Source organism: Artibeus jamaicensis, unplaced genomic scaffold (assembly GCF_021234435.1).
Source record: "Artibeus jamaicensis isolate MK-2021 breed Jamaican fruit bat unplaced genomic scaffold, CSHL_Jam_final contig_1526, whole genome shotgun sequence".
In the NCBI taxonomy this organism is placed as follows: Eukaryota; Metazoa; Chordata; class Mammalia; order Chiroptera; family Phyllostomidae; genus Artibeus; species Artibeus jamaicensis.
Window position 1 is genome coordinate 1,408,057 of NW_026521297.1, and position 15,976 is coordinate 1,424,032.

Genomic DNA, 15,976 nt, shown 5'->3' on the forward strand with positions numbered 1-15,976 from the left:
TCTGACCAACCGAGAACCTGGCCAGAGCAGCACCGTCATAGTTTTAAGTCTCATGCTCACAATTCCCTGCCATGACCTCAGGGATCCAACCACCACTTACAGACTATGGGCTTTTGTCAAAACACATAACATCTCAGAGCTTCAGCATCCTCTTCAAATACAGTGAAATAAGAGTAGCCCTGATGTTGGGACATGCAAGTATCTAATCTAGTAAACACATCCATAGACGCCATGGAATCTGGGGGCTCCGGGCCCATTCCTTACCATCCAAACTGAGTCCCTTCCTGGCACCATGTTAGATAGAAATGTTTCAGAACACAGCACTCGGATTCTACAATATTACTTTAATTGGCAAAAAATAATGATTCATTTCTAGCTGATTTAGCAGCCTCAAGTAATGGCCTCAAAATGTCTCCAAAATACTCAGTAAAAGCCTAACAGGCCATCCAGCGTTGCCACAGGGTACAAAGCATTGGAAACAGCTACTGTGATTAGCTGTCAGCCTTTAACTCCACTCTGACTGTGGGCACCTAGAGGGAGAACAACACTGTGTGAGAGCAGAAACCACATCACCTGTTCCTCTGACAAACAAACGGTATGGGAAGAGCTCTGAAGGTACGACGCAGCCCCTCTGAAGGTGGAGGAAGCCAAACATGGAGCCCAGCAGCTGGAGAAGCCAAGGACATGCATTCTGCCCTGGAGCCTCCAGAAGGAACTGGCCCTGTGGACACATGCACTTCAGTCCAGTGAGACCAATCCCGAGACTTCCACCTGCAGGGCAGTGAGGCAGTCAGTGTGTGTCGTCCGAGGGAGTGAGCTGGTGTCACAGCTGCCAGAGAAAACTAATGCAGGTCGCCAACCCTGAAAAAAATTAAAAAGAAACCAGGTGCGTGGTAATGAAAAATGTATGTGAATGAAATGCATTAGAGTTACTGAAGATGATTTCTAGACTGGATCTGAGTGACTAGTGCCACCAGGTATGACAGGTGCCCCAGTGGGACCCACGCCATGCCAACCGCTCAGGGAGTGGCAGGGAAGATGAGGGATAAAGCTCACCAGGTACAGACAAGCCCGACTCCATCCAGTCAGGGGAGAGGCTGACACAGGACTCACTTCCCTCCACCCTGAATTCCTGGCCAACCTCCCAGTCCCCACCCTTGTACGTGTCAACAGTTTTGGTTCAGGTTACGTTTCTTGGCTTAGTCTAGTCAACTCCACCTACCAAATATATTCATAATACAAATTACATAGTAAAGAAGATCTGTACTTTGCAAAATGAAGACAATGTAATTTAACTTCACAAATGCACTGGTGTGTGAGGTTTCTAGGCAGAAGGTGTGGAGTGACCACTGCCACCAATAACAATCCTCCACGTTTCCAAAGTCCCTCTGGTCTGTCAGCACTAGAGTTATTGTCTCTTCTCAGAACAGTTTCTCCCCCGCCCCACACACACACAAAGCCCTCACGAAGCCCCTTTGTGGTCACACCTTCCCCCCACACCTAACTTCTGGCAACAACAATGCATTCACCACCTTCATACTTTTTCCCAGATGTTGCCTGAACGGAGTGACTCGTATGTAATCTCTGAGACCAGCTTCTCTCAGACATGCTGCCTCTGCAACCCAGCCACCCCATTAGGCGCATCAGTGGTTCCTTGCTTCTGTTCTGAGCAGTGTTCCATTGTCAGGAAATTTCTCACAACTCATCCACCAACTCACCTACTGATGGACATTAGGGTTGTTTCCAGTTTGGAGCTATTACAAATAAAACAGTTGTAAGCATTCATGTAATTTTCATGTCAGACCATAAGGTTTTTGCTTCTCTGGGATAAATGCCTAAGAGTGTAAATGCCAAGTCATAGGGTAAGTGACTATTCAGTTTTATAAGCAATTGCAAAAGTGTTTTCCAGACTGCTGGACCACTTTGCATGTCCTCCAGTAATGTGTGGGAGATCTGGTTTCTCGGCATCTTTGTCAATACTTAGTACTGTCTGTATACTGTTTGTTTTAACCTCTCCTAGATGGGAGGTGATTTCCCTGTGGTCCCATCTAGTTGCAGGTCCCTAATGGATAATGACCTTGGGCATCTTTTCCAGAGCTTGTCTGCCATCTGTGCTTCCTCTTTGTAAAGTGCTGCTCATCCTTTCCCCGTCTGTCCTCATTCTTTGTTTGCTTGCTGTTTACTTTTTCCTTAAATCCTCACGTGAGGACGTATCTACTGATTTTAAGAGAGAAGTAGAGGGAAAGGGAGAGGGGGAGGGGGAGGGAGAGGCGGAGAGAGAGAGAGACAGAGAGAAACATCGACAGGTTGCCTACCCTACACACCCAGACCAGGGACTGAACTCACGACCTCTGATGTAAGGGAGGACATTCCAACCAACTGAGCAATCCCACCAGGGCTCTTACTGTTTACTTTTGAGAGCTTTTCATGTTCTCGTATATCCTGAATATCTACCTTTCATATAGCTGTATAATCAGGATACAAGTTCTATGTCATGTATGTGATGTGCAAATATTTTCCCCCAAAGTTTTAAATCTTGCCAAAGTGCAATTCATTGATGTTTTCCATTGTGCATCGTGTTTCTGATGTCATGCTCCAGGCCACTAATATTTTCTCCAGTGTTTTTTCTAGAAGACCTATGGTTTTAGGTTTTACATTTAGTTTTTAGTTAAATTTTAGGTTTTAGGTTTTACATCCATTTTTAGTTAAATTTTATATAAAATGGGAGGTATAGTGTAGATTCTTTTTCCCCTTGACATATGAATACCTAATCCTTCTGCTATTTACTAACTCTATTTTCTCTCTTTAATTGCTTCTATGTCCTTGTCACAAATCCAATGACCACATTTGTGTGGGTCTATTTCTAGTCTGAATCCTGTTCTACTGATCTGTGTCTATTCGTTGGTTATTACTGCACCATCCTCATTACTGTGGCTGTATAGAAACACTTATAATTGAGTAACAAGTCTTCCAACACTTTTTTTCTTTTCAAAATTGTTTTGGCTATTGTAGTTTTATCCGCCTTTCAATAGTATTTTTATTTCATTTATTGGGTGACATAGGCTCACAAAGCCATACAGTTCTCACGTGGACAACTCAATAAAACATCGTCTGCACACTGCATCACGCGCTCATCTTCCCAAGCAAAGTCTCCTTCCAACTCGATTTCCCCCAGTGCCTACCTCTACCTACCCCCTATAGGGAACTGATCCACTTGGCGCAGCAAATGTAGCCCAGCCATATCGGAATACCAACAGGTGTGAGTCTGCACACAGGAGCCAAACCCACGGATCAGCTTTCCCATGGGAAACCAGGCTTGCATTATACCCAGGCTGCTATGAGTCTTGCTCTTGCTAAAACTTCCTCATCCTGAATTGAAGCTGAAAATGTTTACTACGTGTCTTTAAAGTAACTTCCTGAGTCTGTGCTAATTCTCCCAAGGACAGAGTGTAACCAGACCAATCACTCTTATTGTTCCCCTGCATTTGCAACATTTTTCCTTGTTAATCTGTAAGAAGTAATCAGTAGCATCCTTTCCTTTGTTATCTGAAAAAGTAACCACCTCAAACCTGAGCATAATGAATGAGAACCTCCTTTGATTAGATAGCAATAAAAGCCTGTCCAGGCAAGGGTCAAAGTGCACTCTCTCTCTCTCTCTCTCTCTCTCTCTCTCAGAGAGTGGCCTGACATCCCTTTTTCTCCACAGGACTTCTGCAGTTTGTGTGAATTTGTTCGTTGCATCCACAACACCACCGGCCGCAGTCTGCATCAACCCCCTACCCTCCTTTCCCTCTGAGTTAGCTTGTCTGTGTCTTCAAAAATTCCTACTGGGAATTTTTGATTCCCTACTGGGATCTTGACTGCAATTGTGTTAAATCTGGAGATCAACTTAGGGAAAATTGACATCTTGATATTTATGCTGTGTCTTCCAAATCACAACATAAAGGTCTCACATTTATTCAGTTTGTCTTTCATTTCTTTCATTCGTTATTTGTAATTTCCTTATATGCATCATGTACATGTTTTATGGTACACATACATATAAGTATTTCAGTGGAGGGGTAAATGGTACTGGTTTTTAAATTTTAGTTTACCACTGTTAATGCTGGTGCACAGAAACATGTTTTTTTGTGCGTTGACTTTGATCCTACAGCCTTTCCAACTGCAATGGTTAGTTCCAGGAGGTTTGGTGGTTTGGTTTGTCTTTTGTTGTTGTTATTATTGTTGTTGTTGTTGTTGTTGGGTTTAGGGCGATGGCTTTAGCTCTGTGGTACTTTCTTGTGTCCACATGGGGCACATAAGCAAGGATTAGGTGCAGCTACCCTTCACCTTCACCTTCACCTTCACCTTCACCTTCACCTTCACCTTCACCTTCACCTTCACCTTGGTGAAACACTCCAATACTCCCCAGACAGGAGAGCCTGGGAGGCTTAGGAAGAGCTGCTGTTCTCACTGCTTCCCTGTCTTTCAGGGACACTGTCCTAAGAACACTGCTCCTTGCTGTCTGCCAATGGAGATGAGGTCTGAGGCTCCTCCCCCACCCCCGTGGGGCTGAGCTATAAAAACTGCTCAGATGCAGCCTGGCCTTCTCTACTCAGCAACATGGCATCCTGTCATCCTTGCTGCTGTCACCTGGACCCCTTTGCTTGAGTGTCACCCTATGCAAGGGACACGGGTGGCTGGCACCTGTGGCTAGTCATATGTTCTCTGCCTACATAACTGATAAACTCTCTGAATCCAAAAAGGGTTGTTGTCTTGTGACTGCTGATCTTTCAGCCTTGCTTCTGGCTTAGCTGCAAGTTTCATGAAATTTTTATGTAGACAATTTAATTACACCAACACTAATTCCTCACATATTATGCTTTATGATATTGCTTCACAGTCAGCTGCACTGTCTATCGAGGGCTTTCTGTTTTAGTCAGGAATTCCTAGCCTGTAGGTTGAGAATTATGATTGCTATGCCAATGAATTTAGCAAACAGGAATGTAGTTCCTCCAGGTCTGCGCTTGCAGCAGCTGTGCAGGGTAAGTGGGAGGTGAGTCCACAGGTGGGACACCTGTCAGGGGCATGGGCAGAAGGAGACATTATGAAAACCTGCCAACACAAAGAACAGCCCTCACAGACACCCGCCAAACGAAGAGAGGAGGGCTAACACACACATGTGCACATCCACCACTCGTGGGGAAGGATTGCACATACTGTCAAAGGGGAGAGGAAGGAGTTGGTCCATGAACCATGAGCTTCTACATGGTCTAAAGGCTCTGCTTTATCTCTCTCACCCCTTCCCAGGCTGTTCACTGTGACCTGGGAGGAAGCCAGCAGAAGACAGAGGGTCCCCCTAATCATAACCCACATGTTATCTCATCCCAATTACAGTGATGGTAACACACAATCATAGTGAGAAACACTGGTGGAGGCTTTGTTTGGACAAGGTTCTCTAGAGGGCGCTCTTTTCTGTGTTATGATTCCCAGAGGTCTATCCTATGTCTATCTGTTCTCTTTTCTTTCTCCCTGGCAGGGTTTCTGTGGCCCCTGCTCTTCTGAATCACGCTGCAACTTCATAATTTCCTCTAAACGACTCTGAAGAATTGTAGGCAGTGCGCGTCTGGGGTAGGACTAGAGGGACTTTGAAACACCCAGAGTGGAGAATAATAGGATGTTGAGGATGAGCCAGCATTTGGTGGGTGATGAGCCAAGGAATCTTTTCCCACTGGGTTTCCTCCTCAGCAGTGTTCATGGGGAGACATGTCATCACTTGGAGAGGTGTTAAGGCAGTGTTTACCCTGAGGTTTCATATCTGGGAAGGTGGCAGCCCATTGGAACTACGACTCTTCATGCCCCTCCCATTCTGGCAGCCCTGCCCTTCTGCTGTGACAGGGGTGAGTATGTAATAAAGTCACAGGATGTAAGTGCTGCAGCTGCTCCACCATCAGCTGCTGTGGAGCATAATCCAGACCCATGGTGCCCAGGATCTTCGGTAAGAAGTCTCCAGCCCCAAGTCTCACTGATGTGTTATCACATCCTAATGTACCTCTGAACCTCAAACTGAATTCCCTTTCCTTTTTAAAAAGATTTTATTTTATTTATTTTTAGAGAGAGGGGAAGGGAGGGAGAAAGAGAGGAAGAGAAACATCAATGTGTGGTTGCCTCTCACGCGCCCCCTACTGGGGACCTGGCCAGCAACCCAGACTTGTGCCCTGACTGGGAATCGAACTGGAGATCTTTTCAGTCACAGGCTAGCGCTCAATCCACTCTGCCGCACCAACTAAAGCTGAATTCTCTTTCCTATTTCATTCTTGTCTTCCCACTCTGTAACCACCCCTGTGGTATCTCTGACTATACGGCAAACTCTCCCCCAACCTGCAAATTTCAGAACCTTCGCTCTTCCCAGAGCCCTCCCTGCCACCCAGAGACAGTCTCAAAATCTGCTCTGAGCTGTCACCTGCAATGAAAGAAGCTCATCAACATTATCTTGAGCCGCATAACAGCAACCAGAAGGCTACTCTCCAGCCTTATTCTCACTCCCCTTCTGCCTCTCAGTTGCTGTCCTCATTTTCGGACTCCAGTGCTCACACTCAAAAGGAGTCCCAGGTAAGAACAGGGAACTGTGGGTGGGAGGGGGGTCCCCAAAGGCCTTGAACTGGTCTCGGAGCCCATTCTGCTCTGACTCCGCTAGACACTGAACAATGGATGTGCCAGCCAGCACCCAGGTGTGGGGATGAGCTCTACAACCCCTTGGAGCAGTGCTGTCACGACGGGACCGTCCTGCCCTTGAACCAGACCCGCCTGTGTGCCCCCAGCTGTACTTTCTGGCCCTGCTTCCAGCACTGCTGCCTGGAGACCTTGGGCTCCTGGAGTCAGGCTGTTGTGAGGTTTAAGGTCCCGGGCACGACGTCCAACTGCACGTCCGCCCCCCTCACCAGGACCTGTGGTCAGGTGAGAGTCAGGTTCTGACTGGGCGGTGGGCACGGGGGATGGAATTTTGTCATGTGTGTTTGATTCACCCAGATGTGCAGTCTCTGCTAAGTTCTCCATCACCCCATCTCTGTGTGAGCCTGTGGCCTGTTTCTCTGTTTCTCTCTCTCTCTCACCTGATCTCATCTCTCTCTCTCCATTTCTCTAAAGAAATACCTGCCCAGCAAGCCCTCTACCAGAGCTGGACTTACCTGGACCATCCTGAGGAGCAAAGACACAGGACACTCAAGATTGTGATATTTATGAGATTTATCCACATGATTGCTTGGCAAGTTACATAATGTCTCATCTCTGGAGTGCACCCCTGAAACTAATAGGATGTAGCTGGACTGTGTGTTGGCGGGAGCATCGCTCCACAATGGAAAAGCTGCAGGTTTGATTCCTGGCCAGAGCACGTGCCTGGGTTGCAGGTTTGGTCCCACCTTCACTATTTCTCGCTCTCCTTTTCTCTCTCTCTAAAAGCAATGCATAAAAATGTCTTCGGGTAAAGGTAAAAACAATTTTGTTAAATGATTTCAATAAAGAAAAATTATATTTAAAATGATTGTGATATTTGCTGTGATGTCAGCAGTCCTATAACAAAAGATTTTTAACCATAAACATAACTTTTTTCCACTTTGAAGACCATCATACCAGCTTCCAAGCTTCCACTAACTGTAGTTAGTCCCTGTCTCCCACACACTTTTTTGCGTCTGAGGGTAGTTCCAATTCTGAGAATCTTATTGGCTTGAGAGACAGAAAATGAGGAATAGTTTTATTTTCCAATCTAGCAAGTTCTAGGCCCTCTGTATTTCATCCAGAATTTTTTGTAAGCTCTACAATTCTCTCTTTAGCGTATTTCTTACTGTACTTTTTTTTACATTTGCTAACTGGGTTTACATATCCTTTAATACTTGTATCCAGTTTGCTAGATAAATAGTGGTATACTTATTATTTGATTTAGACAGTCCAGCCTTAACCAGAAAAGGCAGTAGTAGATTTAATTTTATTTCTTTTTTTCTCAAAATTTCAAACAATTTTTGTGCATATGTATGTATCCCAGTCTTTTTTATTGAATTTTTGGGGATGACACTGGCTAATAAAATTGTAGATGATTTTTGCTTATGTGTGGGATGTAATGAACAAAATAAACTAGCAAACAAAATAGGAACAGACTCATAAATCCAGAGAACACTGACAGCTGTCAGAGGGGAGGGGGATTGGAGGGCTGGGTAAAAAAGATGAGGGGATTGAGAAAAAAACTCATGGACACAGACAATAGTGTGTTAATTACCAGGGGGAAGGGGTGGGGGAGATAGAAGAGGGATCAGGAGGGGTAAATGGTGATGGAAGGAGACTTGACTTGGGGTGGTGAACACAATACAATATGCAGATGATGTTTCCCAGTCTTAGTAGGGATATTACACATTAATTAATGTGCTTTTACACATGAGGACATGAAGACTTAGTGGATAAAACGTGGGGGTTTTTTGTTTTGTTTTGAGCAACCCATCACCTTTTTAGAATATTTTATTTATTTATTTATTTTTTAATAGAGAGGGGAAGGGAAGGAGAAAGAGAGGGAGAGAAACATCAATGTGTGGTTGCCTGTCATGCGCCCCCTATGGGGACCTGGCCTGCAACCCAGATATGTGCCCTGACTGGGAATCGAACCTATGACCCTTTGGTTCACAGCCCGCACTCAATCCACTGAGCTACGCCAGCCAGATAGTGGTTTTTAATGTTTTTTTTTTAATTTGAGCTCTAACTTGCTCTGTAATAAATTTAAAAGTTTATTTATTACACTTAGTCTTATGCCAGAGTGCATCCTACAAAAGATTTTTGGAGATAATTTTTACTTGTGTTATGACTTTAATGTGAGTCAGTTGGTGATAAAAATATGCATTCATATGTTTGTACATAAGAGCTGAAACACACACATACAACCTAACAGCAAGGCCATCTGAGCAGCCTTTCTCTCTACAAATATCACTTCTTAACCTTTAAAGTTTCTATAAACTGAAAACAGAAAGCCCACAACTACTGAAATTTTACTGACTTACTTCTAGGGTTTTATTTTTAAGCTAAAAAGTGTTGGATAGTTGTCTTTCTCTGTCTGACTTTACTTCCCTTAGTATAATATCCCTTAGGTCTCTCCAAGAGATGCAGTTGAAAAAGCAAGCAACTCAGAAACACCGTTGAGAGACCAGCTGAGCCTGCTCCCCCCCCCACAAAGTCTGTTCTCTAACTAAAGAACCAGGAAAGGGGCAGCCTAGAAATACATGCACTTTTAGACAATAATTTCTCGACTCCAGGCAAATATCACCCAAAACTGAGGCCCCACCCCACCAGCAAAAATCAAGTGAAGAACCCAGACTTCCATCCTCACCTGCCTGTAAGGAAAAGCCCCCATCCCCCTCGGGGATGCCATTGGAGAGGACCAAAGGGGAGGACCCAGCTCCACCATTGTAGTGTCAAGTTTTTCTAATGTAACCAAAAAATTGTTTTATTCATGTGACATCTTGATGGATCATAAGATTTCTCTAGCTTGTTCATCTATAAAGTTATTGTATCATTAAAATACATACATCAACAACCATTTTCAGTTACTAAAAAATGCCAAGTCACAAATAATTGTGGTCACGTTTAATTTTTAGAATTCGCTTTCTCGTGATGCAACTGTTCTGAGGCCTTTAAGAGTAGTTTATAAGCTCTGACAACATTATGGTAAATTTCTGATAAATTAGTTCTAAATGTAAATTTTAGTAGTTCTAGGGCCAGTGATTCTCTCAGGACAATTTTTCAAAATGGGATTTAACTTTACAGATTAGTGTTGTGTAAGCATGGATTTATTTAAATGTGAATATATACAATGGTTTTATCTCACATTTCCTGTAATGTGGAGTTGTCTAAGAAAACAAATGTGACTTCCTAATTTTTAAAAAAGGTTTTATTTAGTTATTTTTAGAGAGAGGGGAAGGGAAGGATAAAGAGAGGGAGAGAAATATCAATGTGTGTTTGCCTCTTATGCATCTCCCCACCGGGGACCTGGCCTGCAACCCAGGCATGTGCCCTGACTGGGAATCGAACTAGCAACTCTTTGGTTCTCAGCCTATGGCTCAGTCCATTGAGCTACACCAGCCAGGGCTGGCTTCCTAATTTTTACATAATTCAAAATCTTATGTATTTCATCACTTTATCTTTGACTATGAGGACAAATTAATTTTTAAATTATCTTTCTTGTTAGTAATCGATTTGTCATAAATATGTGTCTATACTTATGTAATCTACCTTGACAATCCAGATATAGAACATTTGCATTACCCAGAAAAATACCCCTTTGCCTCATCTTAGGCAATCCTTCCTTCCAACCCCAGACCTCAGGCAAACACTCACTATTTGTCTCTACAGATTAGAATTAGATTAGGTCTGTCTTTACTAGTTTCATAGAAAGGAAACCAAACCACTTTGTACAGTTTTGCATCTACCTACCTTCAACATATTTTCACAATCATCCATCTTTTGCTTGCCTTAGTAGTTCATTTCTTTTATGGTAGCTTCATTTGTAGCCCATTCTTTTCATTGTATGGATACATCACAATTCATTGATTCATCTGTTGATGGACATTTGCATATTTCAAGTTTGGGGCTTTACTTTCTAATAACATGTGTGTGCAAGTTTTGTATAGACATAAGTTTTCATTTCTCTTAAATACCTTTAAGTGGAACTGCTGGAACATATGGTTAAAATTTTAACTTTATAAAATACTTTAAAATTGTTTTATAAAATGATTGTACAATTCATATTGCCACCAGCAATGTGTGAGAGTTTCAGTTGCACCACATCCTTGACAACACTTGCTATTGTCAGTCTTTTCTTTTAAGATATTATTAATTTTTTTTTTAGAGAGAGGAAGGGAAGGAGAAAGAGAGGAGGAGAAACATCAATGTGCGGCTGTCTCTTGCACGCCCCCCACCAGGGACCTGGCCCACAACCCAGGCATATGCCCTGATGGGGAGTCAAACCAGTGACCCTTTGGTTTACAGGCCAGCGCTCAGTCCACTGAGTCACACCAGCCAGGGCTTAGGCATATTTTCATATGTTTATTGGCTATATATGTATCTTCTCTTGTAAAGAATTATTCAATTTTATTGTCCCCTCTAAAATTTTATTTCATTCTTATCTATTCTACTACAGTTGCCCTCCTCCACCCCACCCCATCTTCCACTCCTACAGTCCCTCCCCACCCCATTGTCCACGCCCATGGGTCACTCACTCATGTTTATGCACCCCCATGTCTACAGCAATGCTATTTACAACAGCCAAGTGTTGGAAACAGCCAAGTGCCCATCAGTAGATGAATGAATTAAGAAACGATGGTACATTTACACAATGGAATACTAGCAGCAGAAAGAAAGAAGAAGGAACTTCTACCCTTTGCGACAGCATGGATGGAACTGGAGACAATTATGCTTAAATGAAACTGTATTGCCCTTTGAAAAATATCACTGAGTTATCACATTCAAGATACAATTCCCTTATCAGTTATATGTACTGTTAATACTTTTCTCAGGATGTGACTTGTGTTAGGGTGGTTGGTGATGTGGGCTGTGAAAGAATTCACAAAGAGAAGAAAGTGTAAAGTTTTTATTCACTCTCCAAGAAAGGAGAGAGTCATGGTGTCCAGAGATGCAACAGCCCTGAATGCTGGGCCTTTGAGCTTTTATTGGGTTGTAATTGAATAAAAAGGGTGGGGTGCTGTTGTGTGTATCCCCTGGGCTGTTGGGGCAGAACAGGAGGCTGCAGTTGATTTCAGTGTCCTCATCTGCCTGTAGCTGTAGGGAGTGGTTAGTCATGTTCTGCTCTTACTTTCCAGTAAATTCCAGCCCTAGGGACATAAGCGCAGAGAGTAAAACATGAGTCCAGTTTAACGAGGTCATAGACCTGCTCAGCAAATGGTGCCATGTGAGCAAATGGCACTGACCTTCTCCTTTCAACTTGTATTTTCATTTTATCTATTGAAGAACAGAAGCCTTTATTCTGACAGAATCTAATTACTTTTTCATTTTAGTGCATTCTTTTATGTGCCATCTAATAAACCTTTACATGCCTCAAGTTCATACACTTTTTTTCTTCAGTTTTTCTAACAAATTTTTATTTTGTTTTGTTTTAGCCTCATTTTTTTGGATCTGTGATCCACTTCAAGTGAAATTTTGGTGTGGCATGAGACTTAAAAGTTGAGGTTTACACCCCAGCTGGTGTGGGTCAGTGGATTGAGTGTCAGCCTGCAAACCAAAGAGTCACAGGTTCAAATCCCAGTTGGGGCACATGCCTGAGTTGCAGGAAGGTTCCCCGGTGGTGGGAGAGGGGCATGTGAAAGATAACCACACATTGATGTTTCTCTCCTTCCCTCCTCCCTCTCTAAAAGTAAAATTTAAAAATCTTTTTAAAACAACATTTTAAGTTCACATTTACTTTTATTTTAATGGGTATGGCAACTCCTCAGCATCATTTGTTGAAGACTATCTTTTCCCCATCAAATGACCTTAACAACTCTATCAAAACTGACCATAATTTGCCCTGGCTGGTGTGGCTCAGTGGATTGAGTGCCTGCCTGCAAACTAAAGAGTCACCGGTTCAATTCCCAGTCAGGGCGCATGTCTGGATTGCGGGCCAGGTCTCCAGTAGAGAGGGTGCGAGAGGCAACCACACATTGATGTTTCTCTTCCTCTTTCTCCCTCCCTTCCTCTCTGTCTGAAAAATAAATATATAAAATCTTTTTTTTAAGTACAATTATAGGGACACAACAGTGGAGTGAATAAAGCCAAGAGTCAAATCAATGATTTGGAATAAAGGAGGCATGAGTATAACGTATCTTGATTGGAGTCTGTTGAGTTAATCCTGTGTGGATCTCATACATTTTCTTGAATGCCCAAGTTTCTATGTTTTCCCAGAGGGGGAAAATTTTTATGCATTATTTATTTGAATATGTTTTCAGTCTCACCCTCCGTCTCCTCTCTTTCTGGGACATCAGTGACATATATGTTAGGTTCTCCATTTTGCTTTCAGTGATTGTAGTTTTGAGTTCTAAAATGTCCATTTGGTTCATCTCATATCTTCTCTTTTCTTGTTGAGACTGTCTATTTTTTTCCTTTGTTTTGTAGTTGTTTGTGGAAGCATTTTTCATCAGATGGCTGCTTTAGAATTCTAGTCAGATAATTCTGACACCCGTACCATCTCAGTGGTTATCTTTTCCCATTAAAGTTGTGCTTTTTCTGGCTTCTTAATATGACGAGGGCTCGCTGACCTGTTTTTCTGCTGGGCTCCTCGGACACCGTGCCACCTGCTTGGGTTCTGAGCCCCTCGCCAGTTTACCTCTTCCCTCTGTTTTTCATGTTTGTTTATATTTAATTTTCAGATACTTATGTACCTGGAAGAAACACACTTGTACTTTGTGGAATACAGAGATAAGTTTGTCTACTCCCTCTTGTCCCAGAACAGGAAGCCCAGTGCATTCTGCTATTTTGTGACGGTCACTGGTGCAGAAGACTGCCCTTCAGGCCAAAGAGTTAATACTTGCGGGGCAGCCCCACGGATGAGCTCCAGAAATGGGTGGGCGAGCCGGCCTCCCACCTCAGGCCCCACTGCTGCCCTGTGAAAGGCCCCTCTCCTCTCCCCCCGCTGTAGGTACCATGCCCACTACTACCACCACAACTACTGCCTCTGTTGCTGCTGTCGCCGTGACCACCTGGCCCAAGCTGCCCCCCTGGAACCCTGAAGCCCCCGACTGCCCCAGCAATGAACAGCCAGGCCCACAGCTCAGTGGGCACACTGCCCACTACCTGTCAAGCCACGCAGGTGAGCACTTCCGTCCAACCCATCTCCTCTGCTATGCCCACGCTCTGGCGTCTCATTTCTTTCTGCTTAAAACATCCCAGACTTAGAGCTGAAGAAGCCACAACTAAGAGACACCAACAGATGCGGATTTTTTTTTTTTAATGCTCCGAAAGATTAGCAAAGGCACAGGCTAGCAAGACAGAAAGTGTTGCCCTGGCTGGTGTAGCTCAATGGATTGAGCACAGGCCTGTGAACCAGAGGATCGAGGTTCGATTCCCAGTCAGGGCATATTCCTGGGTTGCAAACTGGTTCCCTGAAGGCCAGTTCCCAGCAGGGAATGCACAAAAGGCAGTCATACATGATGTTTCTCTCCCTCTCTCCTTCCCTTCCCCTCTAAAGATAAATAAATAAATAAAAATCTTTAAAAAAAAAAAAAGACAGAAAGTGTTTAGACAAAAACATCCTTGCTCCAGCCAAACACAGCGAAAGATAAAACTGTGAAACCACCCCCACCCACTGCAGCGAAAGACAAAGAGCTGGGACTTCCCTAGCCAGGCTGTGTCCAGGCCGTAAGGAGGAGTCTCGATTCCACCACCAGGACCGTGTTGGAAAGTCCCAAGAAGGGAGCCACAGGGTCAGGGAACCTGGATTTCCAACCCCAATCAAGGCTGCTGTTCAACCTTGCACAGGAAGTTCTAGCCAGAGAAATTTGGCCAGTACAAGAAATAAAAGACATCCAAACTGGATGAAGTAAAACTATCTCCATTTGCAGATGACAAAATCTACGGATAGCAGACCCTTTAAAAATCCAAAAATTATAAGAATTCAACAAGCCCTGGCTAATGTAGCTCAGTGGATTGAGCACAAGCCTGCGAAACAAACAACCATGATTCCCAGTCAGAGCACATGCCTGGGTTGCAGGCCAGTTCCCAATGGGAGACACACAAGAGGCAACCACACACTGATGTTTCTCTCCCTCTCTCCTTCCCTTCCCCTCTAAAGATAAACAAATAAAATCTTCAAAAATAAATAAATAAAATAAAAATTAATAAATAAACAAAACGTGTGCACAGTGTGTAAAAAGCCCCCTGGGGGCAGGATAGTCAAAGCATCTTCAAGGGCAGCAAGAAGGAGCAGGTGGCTGGGGGACTGGGGGAGAGAGGGAGAGGGAGTGAGCGAGGTGAGGCGGGGCGAAGGCAGTCTGTGGGGGCAGCCATGGTGAGGACTTTGGGACTCTTCCTAAGAGTCGTGAGAAACCACAAAAAAATGACTCATTTTTTTAGGGTGACCTTCAGGAAACACCTGATCAGATCTGAGATTTGGCCTCTGGGGCCAGGGTGCATGCTGGGAAGTTGCTGGACGGGTGCGAGCAAACTCCAGGTGTCAAGAAATGGTGGCTGAACCAGGGTGAAGACAGTGGGAATAGACAGAAATCTAATTTGTGAGATATTCGGGACGTAACAGCAACATGGCTGAGGGGCGAACTGAATTATTTGTTCAACCATTTGGTATTTATTTATTTATTTAAAACTGTTTTTTTAATTTTTATTTATTTATCTTTAGAGGGGAAGGAGAACAGGAGAGAAACCTTAATGTAGGGTTGCCTCTAGTGCATCACCTGCTGGGACCCGGCCCACAACCCAGGCACGTGCCCTGACTGGGAATTGAACTGCGATCCTCTGGTTCACAGGCCTGCACTCAATCCACTGAGCTACACCAGCCAGGGCTCCATTGGGTATTTATAGGGCACCTGCTACATGCTGGGGTTGGTTTTGGGTGCAGGAAACAGGAGGGGAGAGAGCAGAGGTTAGTCGAGGACAGCGCTCAGATGCACGGCATGTGTATCAAGAAGACAATCGAATAAGCCCTCTGACAGGAACTCAGAAAAGAGAACCCCCTTTGGAAGAACAAATCAGGAGCCACTTGGAGAATCTTGCATCGAAAGGGCCTGCAGGGCACCCAAGATTTCAAAAAGGCAGGTGGACACACAGATCCAGAATTCAGATGAAAGCTCTGGGCTGGACCTAAAACATCGGGAAATTATCTGCATTTCAGGGGTGGCTGAAGCCATTATCTGGACAAGGTCACCTGGCAGAAAAAAGCATAACAGTCAAGGAGGGAGGAATGAGTCTGAAAGGGGGAAGCAAAGGCCGGCCGGAGAAGCGGAAGGACAATCCATCTGAT

General features: G+C 44.1%; 1 protein-coding gene across 1 annotated transcript; it reads left to right on the forward strand.

Annotated features, from left to right (window-relative positions):
* Window positions 1-5,958: 5,958 nt before the first annotated feature.
* Window positions 5,959-7,385, forward strand: LOC119051016 (insulin growth factor-like family member 4). Its single transcript, XM_037147567.2, has 4 exons — window positions 5,959-5,977; window positions 6,541-6,591; window positions 6,677-6,936; window positions 7,126-7,385. The coding sequence occupies exons 1-4, from the start codon at window positions 5,959-5,961 to the stop codon at window positions 7,210-7,212; spliced, it is 417 nt and encodes a 138-aa protein (XP_037003462.2). The 3' UTR covers window positions 7,213-7,385.
* Window positions 7,386-15,976: the final 8,591 nt, after the last annotated feature.